Source organism: Ixodes scapularis, unplaced genomic scaffold (genome assembly GCF_016920785.2).
Source record: "Ixodes scapularis isolate PalLabHiFi unplaced genomic scaffold, ASM1692078v2 PGA_scaffold0__279_contigs__length_252992795, whole genome shotgun sequence".
Lineage (NCBI taxonomy): Eukaryota > Metazoa > Arthropoda > Arachnida > Ixodida > Ixodidae > Ixodes > Ixodes scapularis.
The window spans coordinates 178544943-178570396 of record NW_024609835.1 but is presented as its reverse complement, the minus strand read 5'-3'; the positions used below and the strand labels follow the sequence as shown (position 1 = coordinate 178570396).

Genomic DNA, 25454 nt, shown 5'->3' with positions numbered 1-25454 from the left:
TTGTTTTGTTGTTACACTGCGGGCTGAGAGACAATCCTCTGGAGCCTACCTCAACGGTGCCATGTGGTGCCGTCTGCAATGCGAGTAGAAAACAATAACGTAAACATTGATTGATAACAAATTTACATGAAGATAACTTCATTACATTTATATTGCATTGCTCATGCTAGCGAGATGAGCGAGATATAGCTGAGCAACGGCACAAAATTTGCGTTTTCCGGGAAATTTTTCTTGTCAAAAAACAAAACAAAAAAAAGTTGGGGCACCAACAAACTGGTCAAGGTTTAACATTTTCGACAAAACCCCGAGACTGGGGGAAAGGAAGGACAGCACAACACGAAGTGTCGAACACAGCTAAAATTTATTGGACAGAAGATCGTGGTTTTATAGGGTACAAGTGCCCCGAAAACAAAAAGGAGGGAGAAAGGGGGAGGTTTAACTTCTCTTTCCCGAACGCACAAGAGAGGGGGGGGGACCATTTGTTACCACTTTGGGACCACTTTTGATGTATGGGCAGCATACCAGTCGAAGACGCGCTCCAGGCACACGGTGCAACTGCAACTAGCCTGGGGTCTTTAACGTGCATCACACAGTAGCGATGCACGTCGGTACGATACTCATTCAGATCAAAACAGGCAGGGGTGGGTATTAAACCCAGGATCCCTGGATTCTGCAGCACGAGCTTTCGCTCCACGTGCTCCAAAATGACACTTTTGAATTTCGCGGGCTTCCGTCAGGCGGCGCAGTAGTCTGATTTATCGGCGCAGTCGGCGCACTCAAGCCAATCAAGCTGTGAGTCGGGAAGAACTCCAACGTCGAAGAACCAAAGCTTCCTGAAAACCGAGATTCGGGTGGCATGTCCACAACCAACCTCCTCGAACAGGGCACGTCCTACTTGATAGTGGACTGTGAGTTGACGGAGTTCACATGCCGCTTATGGCTCTTTGTAGACGCCTACAATGCCGTCTCTGACTGTGGCGAAGCCAGCAAAGTAGTCCACTTTGTGCCGGCCATCATGCTTCGGTTCCGTCGCAGGTCAGGGCGTGATAGGAGATGCGCGGGCTACCCATGTGTCTTCCTGTCCCAAACCGACGGCAGTACAGGAAAGCGCCGCCGGCGTAGCGTCTACCAGCAGCTGGACGGAGGCCGTGTCAACCTACAAGTGTGAGTGGAGGGGCTGCTAACGTCGGGACTGTTGTAGTCCTAATAATATTACGCGGTTTTATGTTGTCCCAACACTTGTTTGGGCTCTTCCGAAGCAGGCATCTGAGCTTTGCCAACAGCATTCTATCATTTTCGCTCTAGCATTCGGACCTCTCCATTGCCAAGTTTCATGAAATAGACCAGCGGAAAATTAAAAAAAAAAAAAAAGAAAGGAGTATTTACTGATTCAGGAGGAAAATGTTTAAAGAGCCAGCAATATTTTAACAAGTTAATTGTTATAGGAATCAGTGTACGGTAACATGGTGATGATACCTCTCTTAAGTTAATCCATTACCAGAAAAATAATGGATGTTTCATTGACCAGAGAGGCGCGGTTATTCAACAGCAAATAATGCATCTAAATCCCCCCCCCCCTTCCCAAAAAAAAAAAAAAAATGATGCTTCAGGTTAGTGGTTGTGCAGCCTGTGCTGCATTTCACCCCCATGTGCCTGTGCTTGAAGGCAAACTTCGTTAGAATAGCTGGCAGTACACAAATTATGCAGACGCCCATGGGATGAACCTTCGTAGGGCATCTGCACTTGTCACGACTAAATGTGTTGATTTTCTGTATCCCTACACAGCTTCTCCTGTATAAAAATGTGATGTCAGATATAACCCCCGATTTACAGTCCAGAGCTGATGTACAGAATGTTTGGGATTCACATATCAAGAATGGGTGACTCAAAGGGACCATTTGAAACACTCTTTGTCTAAGCTCACAAAAGGAAGGTCTTTTTTTTTTTTTTGTCTACCGCTCCTAACACACACACACAAAAAAAGAACCATATATTTCCTCTCTGCAAAGGTGAACTACTGTAAACAAATTTATTTTTTGGTGAGATTAAAGGGATACTACAACGAAATTTTGGCACTCATTTTTTGGTCTATATGTGTTCAAAGGAGCAGTATCACATCGAACATACCAATATCTTGTTAAAAAAGTATCGAAAAGGAATTTTAAAACGAATTAAACGATTAGCAAAGAGCACCTGGTGGATGTCGCTAACGCCTCATTTGTAATGCTAGTCTAGGAACCTTGACAGCTAGTGACGGAGGTTATCTTGCCTCCGGCCACGACGAAAGAAGAGGGGAAGGAGGAACTCCCCTCTTCCTGAGAATGCATTTTGTGTGTCGCAGAAGTCGCTATTGTCCCCCTACAAGATTACAGAAGATAATCCCGTCACTCAAAATTTGTACAAAAACAGCCGCTTCGGTGGCTGGAACGACTAGGCCACCCTCTCGACGTCAGCCTCGCCGTAGCTTTGCTCGTCCTGAGACGACCTACGTCACGATTGCGTTGGATGTCACGTGGTCTCCGCTGGGCCTTCCCCGAGCGCTTGCCAGAGTGGGCCGTTTATAACGAAAAATACAACCACCAGGCTCAAATACAAACGTGTGATTGTCATTTACAGATATTGTGGATCATATTCAATTTATTTTTGAACACCGCGGGAATATTTCAAATTTCGTTGATGTATCCCTTTAATATTTTGCAATGTCCTGGTTTCCGCAATATTTCACAGACACAAAATTTTGCAATATAGAATGATATGCTATGTGTTCGTCATCACAAGCTAATTTGTTTGTGCGATAACTCTTTTTGTAATCTGTTACAAGTCATGAAATTAATGAATATGTGGTCCTTGTAAACATTAGGTCATTCATTGCCAAATGCTCAGCCTCTGCCCAAATATAACGGTGGCAGTTGGGATTGGACGGCATAATTTCTGGAGTATCGTTATTTCCTGAAATTTGTGTGAGAAAATGGGGCTAATTTTTAATAGCAGACACCATTCTTCGCCACGCGCTGCTGGCCGCCATTTCCTACTCACAAATTTTCGAAAAATCGCTTGTACCTTGATTTGAATTAGATAACGGTACAAGTTTGGAAACTTGGGCATCTGGCCCAAATCATTAGCACTACATTTAAGTAGAGACACAGCCTTTGGCGATGCATAGTTTATTTTTGCAATGAAAAAAGCTCTGTTCTCTTTTCTTGCAAACATGTGGTATTTTGGGTATCATCATCAGCTTATAGCAATTAAGTATTTGGACCGAGGACTCACATTATTTAAGTGGCATTCATACATAAGTAGGGCTCCGCGTTTTCCGATAAATCGGACAAAATCAGACAAACACTGGTCGGTAAATTTTCTGTGAATTCGGATTTATCCGAAAAAGCTCTGAATTTCGAAGTCACAGCGACAAAATAAACAGCCAAAAAGACTGAGTTTTACAACTAACCTTTATAAAAGAACAAGGTCAGTGGTCCCGAGGAGATTCCACTTCACTATCTTTTGAACTCTAGAACTACTGACGAAAGACGTTTGCGTTTTAGCACGTCGAGGTTCCTTTGGGACAACAGGTGACATTAATCAAACCTTATTTATTTTGTTTTCTGATTTTTTTTAATGTTTTTTATTTCACGCTCTAAAATAAATTTTAAATTTCAAAGAATGGGGACTCTAACAAAAATAAACTCTGATAAACCCCAAATCCCCAACGAGAAATAAACTCCGAAAAACACCCTCATAATCTCACAAGAAATAAACTCCAAAAACACGGAATCCTATACATAAGCCACGGCTAATCTTGTATTATATCGCCAGTCAAGGCTGTCTGCATAAATGCTATACTCTATCTGCTGGACAGTTGCATAGTTATGTGTAGCCTTTTTGATTATATATTTAAACTTTTGGTAGTATATTAAATATATCCTGGGATGAAAGTAGGCAATGGGGAGATGGACGATTTTTCTGCATCGTGCATTTCTTGTGACATGTACGAGAGCTGATCGACAAGCTATGTGACTTCTGTTTTCCTTTGCCAGGAGGTAGATGGGCGGTGTTTGCCTGACGTTTGTGAAGATAATGCATCCACACGTGTGAACCTGCAGTTGAACCATCATAGTCTTTAGCGTTCCGTCGCAGCAAATGAAGGCGCCCCATAAGAGACTGGGGCAGCCCAATCTAGGTCACCGGAGCTCAATAGAGCCGGCAGAATCTTGCTTCCTTGGTTGAGAGAGTGTCTGCACTTGCTTGAACATGTGGAACCTCCTGACATGGCGATTTCCTAAAATGTTCCATTGAATTTTGTGTTGACAAATAAAGTTCTTCAGAGCTAAGGGTTAGTGATCCTATAAAAAAGGCCACTTCAGTTTTTTTTCTTTTTTTAAGTCTTGGGCCATTAACTAAAGGGAGTTCTCTCATTTATCTCGTCCAGGTTTGTTCAGTTCAACGAGTCAGTGTTTTTCCGGGACATGACAAAAGTCGCTGTTCCAATTTCCAGTTTGGACCATGTTATTTGTGCTTCTTGAATAGAGGAGGGGTTGTATAACAGTGAAAGGGATGAATTCTTGTAGATTTCATAGGAGCGGGGAGGACAGCGGGAGCTTTTATCGACTACGTCCAGGCGTGTGGCTGATTCAAAGTACCAACATTTATTGAAGCAACACTCGTTTGCAAGATTTATTACCGAGTTTTAGTAGTGGGGTTTCCCCCTCCGCTAAGCCCCTCCGCTACCCGGAACTCTACAGCCAAGGCCATCGGCACGCAGGCGCTGTGGCGGTTTCTTCGTAGCGGAGGGGGAAACACAGTCTACTAAAACTCCCTATTGTGGGACGGCTAGTACTGCCAGTCGCAAGGGCGCCAATGCCAAATGCTGCTGCGGAAATATCATACCGGTGCATTTTAACGACTTCAGGGTATGCTTTTGTCCGAACATAATTTATTTTTATTTTGAATTGACTTTTTGCAGAAATATCGGTTCGAGAGTGAAGGGATTTGGTGCCCTCTCTCTCCTTTCTGGCCAAGCAGAAAGGGAAGATGGTTTCATTGTATCAGCTTGGGGCCGGACATAGCTCACAACCGGGACAAGGGTAAAGTGTGGGGGCACCCTATTAGGTCACAGCAGCTCAATGGGCAAACAGGATGTACCTAAAGGTTTAAACTTGTACTATTTAAGCGTGTTGGTGCTTTTTAAACGGTTAGAAAGTGAAGACACATAATGGACGATACAGACACCACTTTCTAAATGTCTGAAGGTTTGAGTGAGGAACGGGTGGGAGAAGCCTTGTTTGGGTGCTCCATTGTTTTCTAGCCACTTAGTCTCGAACCCAGCTGCATGTCTAGATGGCAGCACATATTTGACAAAAGCGAATTTTGAAAAATTGGGGACACAGTGAAATGAAACTTTGAATTTTGGAGACTTGAGATACAAAAATAAACTCCAATAATCCCCGAATTTCTGGCGAAAAATATACTCCGAAAAACACCCTCCAAATTTGATGAAAAATAAACTCTAAAAACATAAAACCCTAATTATAACCAATATAGTAACTGTGAAGGGCTTAAAAAAGAAAATAATCAAAGCCTTTAGAGTCACCCAATTCTGAATAGAAAAATCGGTCTCATTACTTTTTATGTGGCCCTTATAAATTTACAATACATGAATTTTATCTTCATGTTTTGTTACCCTTAAGACTTATGGCCAATCGTAGTGCGTCTTACATTGATTTCCAATAAGCCTAATTGAATTGTCTTCAAGAGGTATCGTCAAGAGCCGGTAAGAGGTATCGTCAAAAACTAATACCTCTTACATACATTATGAATATGAAGCTCTAGATAGCTATTCTATGAATTGTCTCGTAATTTTTTTATTAAGTGGTGTAGCTTTTGTCATTTCTTATTGTAGGCATCAGAAGGTTTTCTATAATTTGCTGCTATATCTGATATCGAGTGAATCCAGGATTATATGTTGAGTACAAGAGTTCAAAAAAATGTATTTGTTTTGAGTTTGTTGGCTTTTAGTAGTATGAAGTACTTTATAAGGCAGCTCTTTTACAAAAGTACATACATATAACGTTCACAGCCATAAGCCTAGATGGTTTCAATGTGAGTGTGCTTTGACAATTGCAGTTTCCCAAGAATCAACAAGGAGATTCATTATAAAGCGGCATGAACTGCAACATCTTTTTACCGGGAAGAGAAACACTGGAAAGTATGGTTATCAGTGAGTAATTTCCTATCTAATATGATTCATTCATGCTTCAAGATTGTCTTAATCATGATCTGTCTGGCACGTGGAACACATTTTTTAGGAATCTCATCAGCCTCGAAGAGCATCTGGCATAGGGTTGCATACATTTGTGTCTGCAGCAAATTGAAATGAATCCATATGAACCAAAAGACAAGCCTTTGTGCCATTCTGACTGATTGCCTATGAAAATCAAATTAAGAAAAAAAAAGCACATGAATGTATTGTATATGGAGGCATTGGTGCATTTCACTTCTGTGACAGTTTTGGTTGGTACTTTATGGCCTTTTTTTTGGGGTGTGCTTAGGTAACTGTGCCACCAAACTTGCCTTTTTAGAGCGCAGCTCTTAGGCGCCCGTTTCCGGCTTGAGCGGCGTCGCCGTCGGCGTAACCAGGGTCACCCAAGGTCACGTGACCCCCAGGACATGCGACCCCCCAAGGTCACGTGACCCCTCTCAAGGTCACCCCAAGGTCACTTGACCCCTCCTAAGGTCTCCCCTAGGTCACGTGACCCCCCCGGTCACGTGACTCCACAGGTCACTCTGACCCCCAAGGTCGCGTGATCCATCCCAAGGTCACGTGACCCCCAAGGTCTCGTGACCCCTCGAGATCACGTGGCCCCTTAAGTCACGTGGCCCCCTCCCCCCGAGGTCACGTGACCCCCTCCCCCCGAGGTCAGGTGACACCCCCGGAGCATATTAAAGAATGAGGGGAAGAGGAAAAGAAGAAGGGGGAGGGGTCTACCCTACCCTCAGTACCCTTCCCTCCTCCTCTTCAAGAGCTGCGCTCCAATGCGGCATTACAGGAAGTTGTAAACGGCTTTCACTTTTTTTTTATTTTTGCTCCTGCATTACAGTAGTAATAATGTTCCTCTCCTTTTCTTTAAACTGTTATGATAGCAAATGTATATGTGAATGAAAAAAGCTATTGACAGAAGAACTTCTTTTTTTACAAAAAAGTTGGTTATACCTACATGCCTTGCACGTGATGTCATGTGGCACTGGTCTGTACCATGCTCCTTTGCCCATACGTTCTGTAGCAAATATTTGGCACCATGGAATTTGTTCTTCTCGACAAGCCTTGATGAGAAGAAAAAAGTTGATAGTGTGAAATGTATGCTGCAGAAGGTACGGGGACAGGAGGATGGTACGGAGTAATGGATGCTGATGTGACGTCAATGCAAACCATGTATGAGGAGACCACTGCCTTTATTGCGTATCGCCGAGCGACAAGAATAATTTTTAATTTGTAGGAAGCCAATTGCTTGGTGCTTGCTACGAATGAAAGAGTGTCTGCTTTATGCAGGTGTGAGTATAGCAATAAATAATATGTTTTTTTTTCCAATTTATATTTTGCCCCAAAAAAGGGGCGGGCGATGGTTTGGTGATGGTTGCAGTGTCACATATTTTTGTGTTGCAAGGTCACTCTAAAAAAGTAAGAAATTGAGCCTGGGTATGACAAACTGAGGTTTTTTTAACAGTGTTCCAATTACCAATTTCACACAATAGTCTCAAAATAAAATTCCTTTTTTTGCAAGATATTGAAAAAAACAAAAAAACTTACTTTTTGATGGTTTGTTTGCTGTTACGGATTTTAGGAGTATGTTCAATGCCAAAGTGTTATAGTTAGATTTATTTGGAAGAATGTAAGCACTGAAATACACTGAGTAAACTGCAGCTTGAGGGAGAGAAACTTCTAGATTATTTGATGACATATGAATAAAAAATGCCTAAAGTACCCTCCATGCTTTTCACCTTTTATTTGGTGTTTAGATTGTTCCTCTATACTTTTCACTCTTGCACCCTTTTCTGAATGTTTTCTTTTTTTTTATCTTGCTGCTTTTTATAAGGCAAGTAAATATCTGTATCTACAAAACTGCTTTTCCCAAAATTTACCCCATGCTAGCAAACCCAAATTCTAGTTCTAAGCAAACTATGATCAGGAAGGCTTAACATTTGACGATTCTTCACCCTAGGCGCATCATCACAGAGCTGGGTCTTTACGGTGCTACAGTTGAGCAGTGCCGGAAAAAGTGGCTCAACCTGCTCAAGAAATACAAGGCGAGTGACTAGATGGATGTCCCGGCAACAATGCCCAGAGTGCCAAAAACAAAACTTAACCACCACGACACCTCGTTTTAAAGCAAAAAGACACTTAAGACTGCTAACGTGTAGGAATGCGAAAACATTCGTATGCATAGCATATTCCTACGAACTGCGCGCCGCGCTGAGCCCGGCCGGGCGACATCTGTGTAGGCTGCTCGGCCACCCTCTCCCTCTCCCTGGCGGCTGTGCAGTTGCACAATGGAGAGGGCTTCTCTGTGGGGTGGCGTTGCTTGGAAGTATAAGCGTCTTGGCCAATGGCTCTATAGGAGCCGTTTCACTGGGAATTTCTTTCGCATTCTTTCGTGGTTACAGACGCCGAATTACTTTTGCATTCTTTCGTGGTTACAGACGCCGCTGGCTCCTCGCATTGTTCGCGATTACGGATGCTGCTGGCTCCGCTCTCCTAGACGGTTAATGCTTTTGCATTAATATGCGATGTCGCAGAATCACATAATGCGACGTCCCAACTTCCCCGCTAATTTTATCTGCTAAGTTCCAACACAAAGTTCTGCTCGTTAAAAACCCAATCAAGCGTTATTGCTCCTCCGTTGCATTTGCGGAATGTCTCAGCCAGGCAAACGTTTCCTTTGGACTTTTCTCCAGGAGCTGAAGACTCCACCAAATGGCACAAATCCAGAGAACGAAGAGTTGACATGGCCGTACTACTCCCTGCTGGACGCCATAATGAGTGGCAGGGCCGTCAACAGTCCCCCCTGCCTCGTGGCCTCAGCTTCAGCGGGGACGGGAGAGCAGATCCTCGAAGGGGACGACGGGGTCTGTACTGCAGCTGGTGGTTTTGATCCATTTTTTTTAATGCAGACTGTGTTTTAGGGCTGGCGGCCTAGTATAGAGACAGCATCACGAAAGGTTGTAGCAAGAAATATGCTAACACGGGAAGGTTTCTTTGCAATCATCACTTTGTTCCTTGGCGGGAATCGAACCAACAAACCCTCAGTCAGCAGTCCAATATCTACCCTTGCACTGCCAGAGCGGTCTGGAAATCTGTAATTTCGGCAGCTATATATGTGCTCATGTGGTTGCAAAAACATTTGTTGCAACACTATCGGGAGGGGTTAGTTACATGATGTCACATGATCACGTAATCACACTAAGTTAAAGGATCATGTAATCACTGTAAGCTACGTGATTACATAATAAATAATGGCACGTCACGGGACCATGTCACTTCACATGACCACGTAACTTGATGTCACGGTGTTACATGACTATGACGTCAGTGTCACTTGACCATGTAACTTTATGCCACAGAGTCATGTAACTTGACACTACAATGTCATCGGACGCTGATGTCTGACATCATTGTGACGATTAATGACACATTGTGACATCCGACACCAGACGTCATACTGTGATGCTGGTGACATCATATGAGGGCACATGACACACCATGTGTTAAGTGTCAGGACGTGACATGGATCGAGTTAGTGTCACACGACCATCGTCTGCTCAATTTAGCAAAAAAATGTTGCACTATAACAGCCCTCAAAATTTGCATTCTGCATAACTCAGACTTCACACTTAGAATAAAGATGGTGAATTTTTATATTTGGGCACCAGGTGCATGAACGGAGTAAATGTTTCAAAGAAAAGACTGCAGCCCACATTCTTTGAACCTTTTAGTTGTCAAGAGAATAGCATTGGTCTAGCAAGTTAAGCATTTTGCACTTTTTTTTTTACAGTTTTAAAGAGGTTTTTTTAGGAACAGAAAAGGGATCATTAAAGTCTACTGTTATTTGCAACTTTTAGCGATAGTGGTACCGCGGTGTGAGAATCGCGCTCCCTAGCTCCTGGATGATTGGCCTCTTAATAAAAGGGCTTGCCTACACCTTCCTGGCGTGAAACAATAACGTAAGGCTCTGATACTGCTCATATATAGCAAAACTAGAATTATTTGCGCGTCGCAGACCCAGCCTCGTACCGCTGTTCTACGACGATCATCCAGATGACAGCCATTTTGATATGAAAGTTGTGAATATTGATCCTTGTTATTGTCTTATTTCATTTCTCATAGCTTGGTGAACAGAAATTCAAGTGCATTTTTTGTTATTTATTTATTACATTCTGTGAACCAGCAGTCAAATAGATCACAAAGTGCTAAAACAGAAAAAAGGAGTAACACTCGCACAGTAAGTTCTGATTTGTCAGGCTATGTTTGGTACTTGAAGAAAAAAGTTTTTGTTTATCCTTAAAAAAATGAGCTCAACCAAAGTGGAAACTACCTTGAAAAGACTGCATTGACATTTGGTGTGTTTTAAGTGGCCCCACAATGAAATGCAATGATCTGAAGAAACTGATTGGGTGTTTTATTGTGGTTGTGAAGGTTGCAGTAAAACTGTGCTGCTTCTATTTCAGTTTAAAAACAAAGTATTTGCAATTTAATTGTGCACACCAATGGCATGTAGGGAGTAAAAATGCCTTCCTCAAATATTGAAACAGAAAAAAAACAAAACTCAACCAATATTGCATTCAGTTTGTCAGGATATTGTACTCTTTATTTCAATATACTAACTCCAGTTTTATTTTGTAAATTTTACTGCATCACAGAGTTGTTACATTAGCTTTTACCAATTTTAAGTTTTTCAATTCCCGACTGCACCATTCCACTCTGAAAGGGGCTATTTTTTCTAAGCGAGCGGCTGTGCTCTGGCTTAGAGGGATGCTCGGAATCGCAAAGCCTGGCTTGTGAATGTTGCTTCGCTGCAGGAGCTACTAACTAGCATGCCTGAACAGGCTGTGAACATAAATATTGAAGAACTTTCAAGTAATTTCAGCTTTAGATAGAAATATGGTCAAAATTAAAAGTAATTAAAAGTAATTAAAAGTTTTGAGAACTCGCACAAGCTCACCTTGATAATCTGCGGTGTAGTGGGGCCTGAGCTATCAGCTTTAGTAACAAGAAATGGAAATTAATTTTTATCACAGTGTTGATGAAAATCCTTATATCCTGGAAAATGGACCAGAATGTATTAAGTAATCATTTTATTTAGCACAGATTTGTGCAAATGGTGCTGGAATATTATCACTAACATTTTTTTATCTGCTGTGTTGCATTTGTATTTTTTTTTTCCCAACAACTTCAGAGGAGCTTTTTCTCCAACAAGAAATAAATGCAAAATCACTTTTCTTTATATCTTCCTTGGTACTGTGGTACTTGGTACTTCTTTAAACTGTGATGTATGCTTATTTTTGTACATCTTTGCCTCCTTCAGTGTTATTTCCGACCATAAATTGAAAAGATGCGCAATTTTGTGACTAAATGCAGGCCACCTCTTCGCCATCCTGTTCAAGAATTCTGACAATCGATGGAAGCAATTGTGTGGCATCTACATCAAGCTCTACAGAGTCTGGTTCTACATTTAAGTGTGAGTGCTCAAGCATCTTTTGTATGACCATATTTTATTTTCATTAAAATTTTGTGTGGAAGTTAGTGTGAACCAGTGCCAGTTAAGATTGCAGTGTAGTTGAATGCTGCCGTTTACGGATGGCACTTTCAGTTACCGAGGATGTGACCAGGAAGTTTATTTTGAAACGGCACGAATTGCAGCACCTTTTCACTGGCAAGAGGAACACCGGAAAGTATGGGTACCAGTAAGTGTTACCCCATTCTGGGCTTTCCTTTGGTCTTTCCAAGTAAAATTATTTTGCTCACTTGATGATACTTCTTGTCTCAGGAATGGTAAACTCCTTTATTCTGTTCATCCTTAAGCAGAGACTGCAGCCAATATGCCACAAGCACGAGAGCTCAAGGTCGCTGCTTTGAAGCGTTCTTCAAAGCAGCGATCTTCAATGCATGTCTCAAAGCTAGGAGCACAAGCTAGCTCGTGCTTGTAGCTTTGGCTGCAGTCACAGCTCAAGGGTGAACACGGTATAGTTGCCTGGTGCTCCCAGTCCTGCCTCAAAAGCATTAAGCACTGAAGTGCTTGTAGAACATATGAAGTCGAGTGCTGGGGCCGGAATTTCCAGGCCCGGCCTGACTCGTCCCCATAGAGACACGACCCCAGCCCGACCCGAGCCTGACAAAAAATATAAGCCTGACCCCGGCTTGAGCCCAACAGATTACATACACGAGCCCGAAAAAGTTTGCGAAACCTAAAAACTGTTTTTGGTTTTTCTTGCACAATAAATATCCCAACTTAGAGATGCATTTTCGAGAATGTGGGCAAAATATGCACTTCATGAGTGATTTTGAAGGAAAAAAAGTGGAGAATATTGACGCATTTCTTGGAGAGATATCAGACTTTTCGTTGTTCAGTTCGTTTCACAGAGAACTTTCCTCTCTACATGTTTTTGTGAAGAAACAATCACGCTAGTGCATCTTCAAAAGGCTGTATAAACATTAAATTATTTACGGTAGTTCACTTATCTTTGGTGGCAAAGCAGGGGAAAAAGAAACTCATGTTGTACCCTGCGACTGGAGTGCCCTCGTTTTTTTTTTTACCGCAGTTTCTTGCTATGCTGGCGGAATCGATATGCTTCCTTTTATCCATGTAAAAACTTTCCGAACACAAGCCTTTTTTTTTTATTAAGGTCTTGGAGTGATTTTGCATTTCGCTTGTTTGATTTCATTGGACCTAAAAGATCAATGAGCACACTTTTTGTTTTCAACAATGTAAAATGTGTGGCACATGACGCCCAGGCACGGCCCGAAAAATGTTTCGTTCAAGCCCGAGCCCGGCCCGGGCCCGAGGAAATGCGTGCTACCCGGCCCGAGCCGGTGCAGTACTCTAATGTGAAGTGTAGGCTTGTATAATGGAAGGTTGATTCCGAATATTGTTACACAAAAAAGCCTACTTTTCAAGGCTTTGCAACAGCCATGATGGAAATTAAGCATAAATACATGCTTCCTCAGTCCTTGTTGCCACTAGGGATGTCGCGAACCACCCTAGGTTCGATTTCGAAAGGTTTCGATATTTGCGAAGCGAACTGAGGTTCGATTTCGAAAAATTTCGATATTTTCGTACCGAACGAGGTTCGATTTCGAAAAATTCGCAACTTTTGACCACAGCGGAGTTTCGAATTCGAAAATTTCGAAGCTTTCACGGTTTCCAAAATTTCGAATTCGAATATTTCGAATATTTTTTACTTCAGGTTCGATAAATTCGAAGATCTCGAAATTCTTCGTAAAAAAAATTCGAAAACTTCGAACGCTTCGAATTTTTATAGACATGAAGTTCGAACAATTCGAAGATTTCGAATTTCTTTTTGCATAAAGTTCGAAAAGTTCGAAGGTTTCGATTCTCTTTTAACGCTAAATTAAAAAAAAAAAAAAAAAAAAAACTTTGAAGATTTTGAATTTCTTTCTAATCCAAGTTTTCAAAGTTCGAAGTCCGATGTTCAAGTTTTTCCACAGTTTGTTTCAAATAACGTTTTCACGACTCACTGGTTTTCACGAAATCAAGTTTAGAAAAGTTAGGGTGTGATATCTAGATTCTGCGAATGAGACGACGAGTGTCCCGGACGTGCTACACTTCGTTTCAGCTTCGGTCCGAGCGCGGCCGATGTTATGAGCCGAAGGGCCAATCAAACAGCGAAAGAGGCACAACGTCATGGCGTGCTCTCTGCAGTTGATAGGACCAGCGTGCTCTCTGTGCGTGCTCCTTCGCCTGCTAGTCCTATCAAGCGCAGAGCGCGCGCCTTGACGTTGCGCTCTTTACGCTGTTTGATTGGCCCTTTTGCTCGTAACATCTGCCGCGCTCGGACGGAAGCTGAAACGAAGTTTTGCCAGTGCAGAATTGTGACCGCCAGCCCCCCGGGGGGGGGGGTTGTCTTTAACCTGCATCACGCAGTAGTGATTGCACGAACACACTGTTTTACGAGACTCATCCAGTTCGAAACGGCCAGGGGCGAGCAGGAGGTTGAGGCTCAGAAAAACCTTGAAGCGACCTGGCAAACTAGCTCGCCACCCCTTGCACGCTGGTAGTAATCCGATCCGGTGAAGTTTATAATTGTCCTGGAGGTTTATTTTCTGGGACGGAGGAATCGCCTGGCAAAAAGCACAAAAGCCGACACAACTCGAGGTCGAGGAGCGTTCTACCATACAAGTGGCGTCGGAAGAGGAAAAACGGGGGGAAAGAGGGTAGTGGGGGGGGGGGGGGGGGGGGGGGGTGCTTCAGCCTCCTTCTCCCCCTTGCAGGTATTTCGAACTGTTAAAGAAAACAATACGGGGAAAGAGGGCGTGGTCGAGCTTATTTTAATCTGAAATTATTTATGCATATGTATAGCTACTGTCGCTCTTCACTGCATAAAAGGTTGCGTAGACGGTCATTGTTAGAAACTCGTTGTCAGAAGGCACTGCTCGTCACATGCTTAGTGGTTCGGAAGTTCAAAGCTGTCTTTTCGACCTAAACACCTGTGCCGATAGTAACAAAAAAAAAAAAAAAGAATAAATGCGGGAATAAAAAGCAGGAGAAAAAAAAAAAACTATCAAGAATTCGTCGGAAGTGTTCTATTCTTGCATATTCAGAGGTTCAGAACTTCGAAACAAGTTTCTTTTACCAAAATGTGTACAGGCTAAAAGAAACACGTCCCAGGAACGTGAAGCGAAAAAAAAAAAAAAAAAGTTTTCTTTTAATGACGGGTTGAACTTGAACACTATTAGAAATCTTCTCCCATGAGTTAATTTATTCCTTAACGTGAAAAAACAATAAATATATTATTTGGTATTCTGCATATGGCAATGATATGTACTGTCTGTGGTGTTAATTTAAATGCGATACCTCAAACAACTTAGACGAAAATAAATATCAAGTTTAGGTCATAATTGCATGCAGATACATGTTTGGACATTTCTTCGAAACTCACGTTGAATAACAATAATCACATCTTAAGACGGCACTTACCTAGGCTATACATAGATCATTCTTAAAAAAAAGTATAACATATCTACCATAAATAGCTCCGGCTGCAGCGTGCTTCAAATCTGGCACAAACGATAATCATCAAAAACCCGTCGTCCTTCCTCGCCCCTTCGGGGATTTATTTCTTTAAACCTAAGCATGCCAGAACATTGAAATAAACGACATTGTCTTTCGTAAGGAACGCAGCACCGCGTGTAAAAGTTCGAGAAAAAAAAATTACGAATGTACCCCACTACTTGAAATCAAATGAAACCGTCCGCCGGTCTTTCGAAGTTCGACGAACGTCGAACTTTTACCCTAAAAGTTCGAAGTTCGTCGAACTTCTGACTTTTCAGAATCCGAAAGTTCGAAACTTTTCGAATTCTCTTGATAAATAAGTTCGAAAGTTCGAAATTCATCGAATTTTTTGGTCAGTCAAGTTCGAAAGTTCGACAAGCATCGAACCTTGCAGCGCAATAAGTTCGAAAGTTCGAAAAAGATCGAATTTTTTAGCGTAATAAGTTCGACGGTTCGAAAAGCGTCGAACTTCTTAGCTTAACAAGTTCGAAAATTCGACCTCCGTCGAATTTTACAATATAGACAATTCGAAAAATCGAAATCTTTCGAACCTTTCGAACCGCTTGATTCGATCATCGAAACTTCGATTCGAAAAAAGTTCGCGGCATCCCTAGTTGCCACGGGAAATATTTCTACTTACGGTACAAACTAAGGAGAGACTGATGTGAAGCATGCCTTCCAGAAAACTCTTGAAATCTCAACCTCTTAAACTCTTAAGTCCACTTGATGTGTGAGACACCATAGATAGTATTTGAATGGGTCTTCCTGTTAGCTGAAGTTGTTTGGCTTCCCAGTAATGGTTAAGAGGCAGAAAAGCTTAGTTTTCAAATGATAGGGATGACATAAAAACAAGATCTGGTTTTATGAGTTCTGCATGTTACTTCACATATATATGTAATGTGCAGTGAATGTTTCTACTGATCTGTGTGTCACTGTACTTGCATTCTAGGCGCATCATCAGAGAGCTTGGCTTGCATGGAGCCACAATCGAGCAATGCCGCAAAAAGTGGCTTAATCTTCTAAAGAAGTATAAGGTATGTAAAAACAAACTGACAAAACCTTATTTTTGAAAGAACATTCCTGGAAAGCAACATAGGTATATTCGTCTACAATGTTGAGGCAAACGCATATGTATATATTAATTTTCTTTTACAATATTTGATACACTCACAATTAGTCTTGTGCATTCTACGTGCCGACCTTGATTTTGTTGTCCAGCGATGTTAGTGGGAAAGGGATTCTCTAATGTTCTTTGTTTGGGAATGCATTAAATTACCATAATCATAAAACAAAAGTATTCAAACCTTGTTGGGCTGTAGTGTACCAGTCTTCAACATATTCACTGCAACCTGATCAGGCTGTCATCATCATTTATTTTCCTTGACCCACAAGGGAATAGAGACCCTTTGAGGAACTACAGAAGCAAGCTTTTGTTTCTGGCTTTTTAATGTACCTACCGTTGACGATAGTGACCTTTACTTCTGTATATACTGGGTGTTTCTGTGAATACTTTTGGAAATTCCTAAAACTAGAATAATTGCAAAAAAAAAAAACTTTAAGAACAATTTGTTATGCAGCCATGGCAGATGTTAGGAATCGCTATAAAACATAGTGATTAGCAAAATGGTTACCTGAAGTCTACTCGTTAACTTTTTAATATGTTTATGTTGCAAATTTAAAGTTCAATTAGTAAATTTTAGGTAATCATTTTGCTAATTAGTGTTCCTTGCAATCCCTGACGTTCGTTGTGGTGGGCAGTTGGTTCTTTTTTAAAAAGAGTCATTTGTTTCTCAGCCACCCTAGTTTTATGAATTTTTGAAAATATTTTCACAAACAAACATTCTATTCCTCTTATGTTTCTTTGCCAAGCCTAGGCCTTCTGATATGCAAACATATGATAAGTTAAGCATGTGCAAGCAGTGATCCTTATTTGGGGGTTGAATTGAATCAACAATTCATCTGAATCAATGTCAGACAAGTTATCTTGAAAAAAAAAAAAGCATTTATAATTTGCATCAAGACATTGTCAAAACAAAGCATAATAATAATAATAATTCCTTTATTTTCCATCGAAGATGGGGGAGGTGGAGGAAAAAAGCTGCTATAGAGCAGCTTTCTCATGAAAGTGCAGCCCCCATCAGCGCCCCCACCCCCCTCCCTTCCTGGTTACGCCACTGAACTGCACTGACAAGTCGGTTTTACTGTTCGCCATACTGACTAAAATTTCCTAGCAAAACACTGGCATGTCAGAGGTGTGTATGTGAGCACGCCTCAACTCGAAGCATGGGGATCAAAAGCTCATGCTGTAGGACCCAGGGGTGCTGGGTTCAATTCCCATCCATGTCTGTTTCAATCTGGACAAGCACTACACTGCTACACTACTGGCATTTGGTCATGTATTGCCACTGCTAGATGCATGGTAAAGACTCTGGGCTGGGCTGGGCAGTATCGCAATACAAATGTATTGTGAGAGTATCTTAGAGATAGTTCGAGTATCTGTATCTCTGTATCGAGATACATTTAAAAAATGTATTTGTAACTCAGTAGTGAAATACAGTTACAATGTATCACTTGTATTGCAATACTTTGTTACCTTGTTACATTTGTTGCTGTTTATTTGTATAATTTAAAAGATAAAAACATGTGTTTGGTAAAAGGTGCTTCAGAATTTATAATATGAACCTACCCTATAACATAATCCGCCAATCACCAATATAAAAAAAAACAAAAAAACTGTGGTTTAAAAAAGGTTATTTGCAATAAATAACAGAATCAGCTCTTCTCGCAAAGCTCTCCACTCTTTCCAGTTTAGCAGAGCAAATGCTGTAAAAGAGTTGAGTGGAGAAAAGGTATGGCTCTGTCATCAAATTTCCCAACGTTATGGGCGACTCAGAAAAATATAAGATGAGTTTGAGGTACGCCGTCACAGCAAAACAAAATTCATTTCGTGCAGACGATTTTTGTCAAGCATGGCATGCAGTCTTTACCGTTCAGTAACTATGTGGTTCACTGGAAGTGACATGTTTTTTTAGCGACATTAATGATAAATAAAAAGTTTGAGGTAACAAGGAGTGCATAAAATGACACAGAAAGAGAAGCACAAGCATAAATTACTATTTGCATTCACCACAAACTACTACACACTCCCCACATAGCACCGTGCGGGAACAAATGTATTTCTATAAGTATCTGTATTCCGGAATACTTTTTCAACGTTTTTGCAGAAGTATCTCGGGGATATCCCGTTGCACCAAAGACAAATAGTTTCTGTATTTTGGACCTTTTAATACATGTATCTCGGTATTTGTATTCCCGTATACTTTTTGTAGTATCTCTGTCCAGCCCTGACCCCAGGCTAGTAGTCGTGCTGCACCGCTACATTTCTCATCTATGGCATGAACCAGCCTCACCGTACTATGGTAGACCAACTTCATGGTGTCTAAGCATCTGACGTCTAGCTTGCTTCGACTTTCGTAGCATTGTGTACCTTTGTGGAACCTTGCTGGACAAACAAACATGAAAAAAAAATTTCAGAAACAAAAATATAGAGTTGTACATTAATATGGTACTATTGCATTTTCCCCTAGGAACTGAGAACGACAAACACTGAAGATGAGGTGCTGACATGGCCTTACTACTCGTTACTAGACTCGGTGTTGAGCGGCACTGCAATTAACCTCCCATATCTTGTTGCCGTGGCGACAGGAGGGGCAGAAGAGTGCAGTGAAAGACTCAATGAGGTTTGTACATTGAATGTGCTTGTCGGTAGGACCTCTTCCTATTTGGAAGCCACTCATTCCCGTTGAACAAACATTAGGACAGGCTACAGCGAAATTTGGCACCAAATACTTTTTATCTTGCAGCACTGCTAGATCAAATTGAGAAATAGAATTTATGATGGGTGAGGACTTATGAAATAAAAGGTGGCCTTGCAATTAATAGATTCTTACCTATGCAGGTTTTCTAAGATGGTGAGGAACATGTGCAAAGCTAGAGGCTTCCTTTTTTTTTGCTTCTTTAGATTTTGTTACAGCAGGCAATCCGTCCTGTAACTGCAGGATATAAACTCAATATTGTGACTGTGTTTCGGTCACAATAAGAAATAAATAAATGGACTAATGTTGTGTGAAAATATGGCCGGTTTTTGTTTTTTTATGGTTTTGTTTTGACAACTTTAGTTTGTTTAATCATGGCTCATTCTCTTACTGTTGGCGATCCTCTTTAGTTTCCATGAAAACAAAATATATATATATATATATATATATATAAAAAACACTAGAAACATAATTTAGTGTTTTAAATTGAACTTGAGTGTTTGCAGTTTATATAAATTGGATTTCTTTATTGATTTCTTTAACCAAATGCACAAGTGCCATTGATATATCCAAATACCAGCAGGAAGCTGATTCAAGGTTTTTTTTCCCAATAAAAGCGACTTTTCTTACAAAGCTTATGCCTATTCACTTGCATACCTTGCTTACATCTATCATGTAGATTTTATCCCCAAATTGTTATTTTGTCTGTGCAAGTTCTCGTTAAAAAAAAAAAAAAAGGCCTCGACTACCGTAATATCCCGAGCCATCGCCCACCCCATTTTTTGGGCCAATATCGATTTCCGAAAAAACACCGAGTCATCGCCCACCCCTTCAAATACCCCAGCGCGGACTCAGCGATCCGTGAACACTCATGCTACCCGAATGACGCGGCCGCGGACCTTACAGTTGGAGGACGTCCGTGACAAAGTAAAACGAAGGAGGGAAAGACACTTCTTTTTGTTTACGCATTTCCTCCGTGAGCGACCCCGAAGTGGTTGTGTATCCGTGCGAAAAGAAAACGATGGAGATAACAAAATAAGAGTTTGTTAATGTAACCGCGGAGTGTTAGGTCAGTCTGTCTCCGCCGAAGTAAGGTCACCGCGAACCCGCTCCTTCTTCCCGCCCGTCGCGACCGCGGTTGTGCAATATTTTAGGCAAAGCCAACGCGTAAATAAAGCTTTGCTGGAACGTAGACGTTTGCAGAGCGTCCCAACCGTGCATTGATAGCCCGCCGTGCACCGACGCACGTATGTACGCACCAAACAAGAAAGTTGCGCAAGAGCTTGTAATTGACAAGGCGCCCGACTTGGCCCGACGCCAAAGTATTTGCCAACACGACCGCCGGCTTTCCCGCTTTCCCAGCATTGCTCTTGGTCGCTTCTTTGGTCTGCTCGCTCGCTCGCTCGCTCGCTCGTTGCGCCTGGTTGGTTTTTCCATTTTCTTGTAGACTTTTCTTTCTTTTTTTTTTTTTTACTAACTAGGAGAACATAGTGGTGACATTCTTTCGCGGAACAAACGTTCGCGCTATATGCAGATCGGCGGTGTTTCTAGCGCGTATGCAAGCAACGGACTTCGCTATAGTAAAATATTCTTTATTGAGCATTTTTTTCTATAAAACAATGAAACTAAATCGAGTTTTGAGTTTGATATATCTCTTGTGCATCAGCGCTAGATACGCAGAGAAAAATAGGCGTTTTTTTCCGCTTTTTTTCAATTGTTTGTGCTCACCCACCGAGACATGGCCCACCCCACTTTTTTATGAATTTCAGGCGGTAGGGGGGTGGGCGATGACTCGGGATATTACGGTAATTGCGGTTGTTCTTGAGAGTCAACCTTACATCCTCAAGCAAACATTCATTAAAAAATAAATCTCAGATTTTTACGTAAGATAATGGGATGTAATTACCAAGCTATACACTTCTAACCGTACATAAACATCGGTCAGCTTTTCCTTCAAACAACATACCATAGACTTTATTTTTGCACGCTCAGTAGTATCTTCCAAATTTTGTCAAATCTGCGTTTCGGAAATATTTAGCAGGTACAAAATTTTGTGAGTGAGAGTGGTATGCTCAGTTATTCTTTATCATATGGCGATATATTAGCATGATAAATTTTTTGCTCTACTTCCGAGGTTTTGAAACTGCGAATATTGTAGACTGTTGCAGGCTGTTGTAACTGAAAAAGGAAAAACCCACAGAATAAAAAGTAGGAGAGGCGGAGAGCCCACAGAGGCTTGCGGAAAGCAAAGATGATCTCGCATGCCGAAGACTGCGATAGCCGGCGAGGCCCAGAAACCAGCGCACTTATCGCCGGCAAAAAAAAAAGACGTCCAAGTCGGTTAGAAGTTCAGGCCACACTGTTTACTGAAAGGGCTTCAGCACGGGGCCTCAACACGGGGCCTCGCACCCTGGGACAAAGGTGGACATGATAGTGGGTGGCACCATCTAGGTAGTGTAGAGTTCACTAACAAACAAAAAAAATCAAGTACTACACTTTCTAAAAGGACTAGACAAGCTCCTCTCGCAAAGCTTTCCGCTCTTTCCACTTTAGCAGAGCAAACTCTGGAGAAGAGGCAAGCCCCTTCACCTCCTCGTGTCCAGAGTTCGGTCTAACCTGCAGCAGACTATAGGTCCTCGCGAAAATTTGGTTAATGACAGTATTTGGTGTCTTCGAAACCCTGATACAATTGTTGAAGTAAATTTGCACAAATCTGCATTCATCCTTTAGGACGTGACCCTTCAAGAAGACCAACTCCAGGAGGAAGAGGAAGAACCCGTTCGCCCTCCCCCTAAACGGAGACGCTCCGACGACCTGACAGAGCGCCTGCTGCACAACATGGAACGCCAGACAGAGCTCATGGAGCAGATATTCCAATTCTTTAAAGCTCGTGCTAGTCAGAGCTAGTTTTCATCGCGCAACCTCGGGGAACAGACCTTCTGCTAAATTAGGCAAGCACTAAGGAACATATGCTGCGAGCATAGCTACACACACTGCACGTGCCAGCATCCGCGTCATTAATGGATCTAAAACGAAAGTAAAACAATGGCATCTTGCATGTCCATTCATTGATGCTTGATTTTGGTTATTTACTTTTAATGTTTTGTACAGGGGAGGTGGCTGCGTGCACCTACATTCCCAGCATTCTCCTTGATGCTTGGGTAATTTAGCAATAGGTCTAGTGTAAAGATGCAAACTGCAATGAGATCTTTCCATTTTGTTTGCCTCCGACTTCTCATTAAAAAACACAACGAATTATACATGTGCTCGCTCTGCAAGCGAAGACTGAGATATGAGATTGATGAGCACGTTAAAGCAACACTGAACTCCCAAAAAACGTTTTTAGTTACATACCTGGATGGGGCACGAATGTCAAACAATAAATCTTTGCTCTGAAAGAACCGACAAGAAATTGTAGCATATCATTTACTCGCAAGACTCGTTCAAACTATTCAGAGACTTGCTTCTATTTTGGGGTTGACATCTCAAAATAGAAGCACACTTCTGAATCGCTCCTGACACAGAAGATGTCTCTCAATGTAAACATTACGCTAAAAATGTTACTTTACCGGGGAAAGTTTATTTTGTGACATATGTACTTTTCACTTATAAAAGAAAATATTCTTTTCTGGGAGTACAGTGTAACTTTAAGTGTTTTCTTATGTAACTTGCACGCACACACTCACTTGTACACACGGATGAACGAGAATCCAAGTGCCAGCCTACACCGTCAGACGATAGTTGTGATCATGAAGTTCGGAGGGAGGGCAAACGAGTCGGGCAGCAATTTCGTCTCTCCACGCGGTGCCCGCCGCGTCGTCTTCCACCGCCTCCAGAGCCTCGTCAGTCTCCTCCACTGCCTCTCCATCGGCCTCATCCCCCTGCAGGCTGCACTGCTCCACGACGGCTTCGAGGGAAAAGTCACCGAGGCAGGTGCATACATTGTGCATTGCCGCGCACGCCGCAACCACTTGGGGTGCCTTTTGGATAGACACCTGGAGCGGCTTGGTGAAGACGGACTTCCACCTGCCTTTCATCAGAGCAAATGCCTGCTCCACGACGCAGCACGCCCTCGCGTGGACCGCGTTGAAGTGCCTCTGCACGGCATCCCGCGGAGCGCCGTACGGCGTCGCGATGGCGACGGGCGCATCGATGCACGGGTAGCTTGAATCGCCGAGGAGCGTCGAGCCTTGTGGCGGGTACAGTGCGCCAACGAAGAGTGGGCTGTTCTCGAGGACGCGCGAACAGGGCACGCTGCCGGGGTACCCTGCAAAGACATCGAGAAAGACTCCCCTGTGGTCGCATACTGCCTGCATCTGGATCGAGTAGGATGCCCTCTTGCGACAGTAGTAGTCCATGTGCATCGACTCTGGTGCCTGGACCTGGATGTGGCAGCTACCGACGACTCCCGCACAGCTCCTGAACTTGTTGTCGCGTGCCAAGCTCGCAAAACTGGCTTTGATTTCCCGGAGGTCTTCGGACGTTGGGAAGTAGACCATTCTGTCGAGCTTTGATATAATTCTTTCGAGGACGCGGTTGACGACGCTGAACGTGGTGGTCCTTGGCGTGTTGAAACAGGCAGACACCACCTTGAAGACTGCACCGCAACCGAGCCAGAAGAGAAAGATGAGAAGTTCCGTCTCGTGCGACCACCCGTGGGACTTGGTGTCCGTGTCGTCCCAGAGGGTCTTAAGGAGGTTCCTGAAGGAGCTCCTAGTGATCCTGAAGTGCTCCCTAAAGTCGAGGGTTTCGTTGTTGAGGTACTCCAGCAGGAGGCACTTGATTCTTGGCTGGCAGTAAGGCCCTCTCTTCTGAAAGTGGTAAGCTCTGTGAATGTTGTTGTTTGAAAGCAGAGGTTGTCGTTAGTAGAGTTATTCAATTCTGCGACTGGTTACCTTTGTACCTTTCATTGACCTGTGCTGCTGGGATTTCACCATTAAATGCCACTGGGGCTGGGAAAAAACATGGCATACACAAGTAGGCACAATGTTGAATGTTAGCAGCACAGATCAATCGAACAGTAATAAACTAAGTAACACAATTGCAATAACTGCCAATCCCTTCACATGTTACACCAACTTGCCAGAATTAAAACAAGGTTTTTGTTTGTTTTTTTATTGTCAATAGAGTAAAGCTATACGCACTCCGGAGTGCGCTTCGGACGGAAATGGCTATACGCACTCCGCTTTTCTCGTATAAAAAGAGTGGACAGAACGAGTTTCCTAAGCGGTGCCATGGCGTAGTGGTTAGGGTGTCCGCTTCATATGCAAGTGGACGCGGGTTCGATCCGCGGTGGGCCTACTTTTTTTTTTTTTTTTTCTCAAACATTTTGTTTTGTTGAGGCATTTGGCGATATTTACGACATTTCCTTTTTTGCAATGAACAGTAAAAAAAAAAATCGAATGTTGTCGAGAAACTTTGCAGAACTAAATGGTATCGGACTCCCTTTCCGGAGGTGCGATCGGGGACAGCGGGGCTTGGATTGCCGGCTGGACGCCGCGAAGCGGCGTGTACTGGTTACGCTTAGTAATTAGCAGCCAATACTGTCGCCGCGAAGCGGCGTGAACGCAGGCGGGGGGCTGTGTTAACGAGCGCCCCAGTGATTCACGCGCCGTTCGAAAAGGGTGGCCCGAGCGGCATGATCTCTCGGAGGAGTGCGTATAGCCATTTCCGCGCGAAGCGCACTCCGGAGTGCGTATAGCTTTACTCTTGTCAATATGAACGAAGCACTTGCGGCATGCTCCCAACAAAAATTACTGCTACCCCATTCCAACCTGTCAAACGAGCAAGGACCTTACTCTAAAGAGTAAAAGTGCTTATTAGGAAAGACAAGGTTGTAGTAGTATTTATAAGTTGAGAAACATTGCGACGAAAGCAGCGCCTTCGGAGCTGATAGCATTAAACCAACTGCGCTCACTTTGGGTTTCCGTCGGTTAGCTTGGATGGACTCCCAGGAAGACGGCAATCTCCGCGCCAAGTGTTGATACACGGCAGCGTTTGTTGTGCAGATCCATTGAGCCAGCAATCCCAGAACGAGCAACACATCTTCATCGGAGTTCATGGCAGCAAAACACCCGTGCAGAGGATATGTTCTCTAACGGAGACGGCAGTTAATCAACATATCCTCTCTCAAACGCCATGAGCATTCGGCCAGCTCATTTTTGTTATGCGAAAATCTGCGTGAGTACGAGTTTGCATTGTTTGCATTTTGATTGCAAAAAAACGTTTCGGCGGGCCTCGCTTTTGACGTCGAGCTGGTCGGACCTTAAAGTTCGATTGGTTCGCCGATCCTTGGTATTTTCCGTATTTTCACTAAAGTTCGAAGAAGTTCGACTTATGCGCAGTGTTGCCCGGCTTTTAC

At 42.7% G+C, this 25454-nt stretch overlaps 2 protein-coding genes across 3 annotated transcripts; one reads left to right on the top strand and one right to left on the bottom strand.

Annotated features, from left to right (window-relative positions):
- The first annotated feature begins 720 nt into the window (after positions 1–720).
- On the top strand, positions 721–22351 carry LOC8035496 (zinc finger and SCAN domain-containing protein 20). The gene is made up of 10 exons (XM_029980620.4): positions 721–908; positions 1036–1164; positions 6121–6214; positions 8214–8298; positions 8947–9117; positions 11627–11726; positions 11859–11952; positions 16228–16312; positions 18866–19018; positions 21824–22351. The coding sequence occupies exons 1-10, from the start codon at positions 857–859 to the stop codon at positions 21998–22000; spliced, it is 1140 nt and encodes a 379-aa protein (XP_029836480.2). The 5' UTR covers positions 721–856; the 3' UTR covers positions 22001–22351.
- LOC8035497 (protein ANTAGONIST OF LIKE HETEROCHROMATIN PROTEIN 1) lies at positions 21435–25454 on the bottom strand. Of its 2 annotated transcripts, none has more exons than XM_040213422.2 (2): positions 25011–25454; positions 21435–23904 (listed from the first exon to the last, which is right to left on the bottom strand). In XM_040213422.2, exons 1-2 carry the CDS (start codon positions 25152–25154, stop codon positions 22816–22818), a joined length of 1233 nt encoding a protein of 410 aa, XP_040069356.1. In that variant the 5' UTR covers positions 25155–25454; the 3' UTR covers positions 21435–22815. The 2 variants fall into 2 exon arrangements, with proteins under 2 accessions (XP_040069356.1, XP_040357977.1); XM_040502043.1 differs by having other exon boundaries at positions 21435–23920; positions 25011–25371.

Excerpts from the sequence above, each read along its gene's own strand:
- LOC8035497 (XM_040502043.1), bottom strand. The coding sequence starts at position 25,144 with ATGAAGATGTGTTGCTCGTTCTGGGATTGCTGGCTCAATGGATCTGCA. Across the intron at positions 23,921-25,010 it reads CTAACCGACGGAAACCCAAA|AGCTTACCACTTTCAGAAGA; the intron begins GTGAGCGCAGTT and ends CAACATTCACAG.
- LOC8035496 (XM_029980620.4), top strand. The coding sequence starts at position 857 with ATGTCCACAACCAACCTCCTCGAACAGGGCACGTCCTACTTGATAGTG. Across the intron at positions 909-1,035 it reads GTCCTACTTGATAGTGGACT|GTCAGGGCGTGATAGGAGAT; the intron begins GTGAGTTGACGG and ends GTTCCGTCGCAG. Across the intron at positions 1,165-6,120 it reads GGCCGTGTCAACCTACAAGT|TTTCCCAAGAATCAACAAGG; the intron begins GTGAGTGGAGGG and ends TGACAATTGCAG.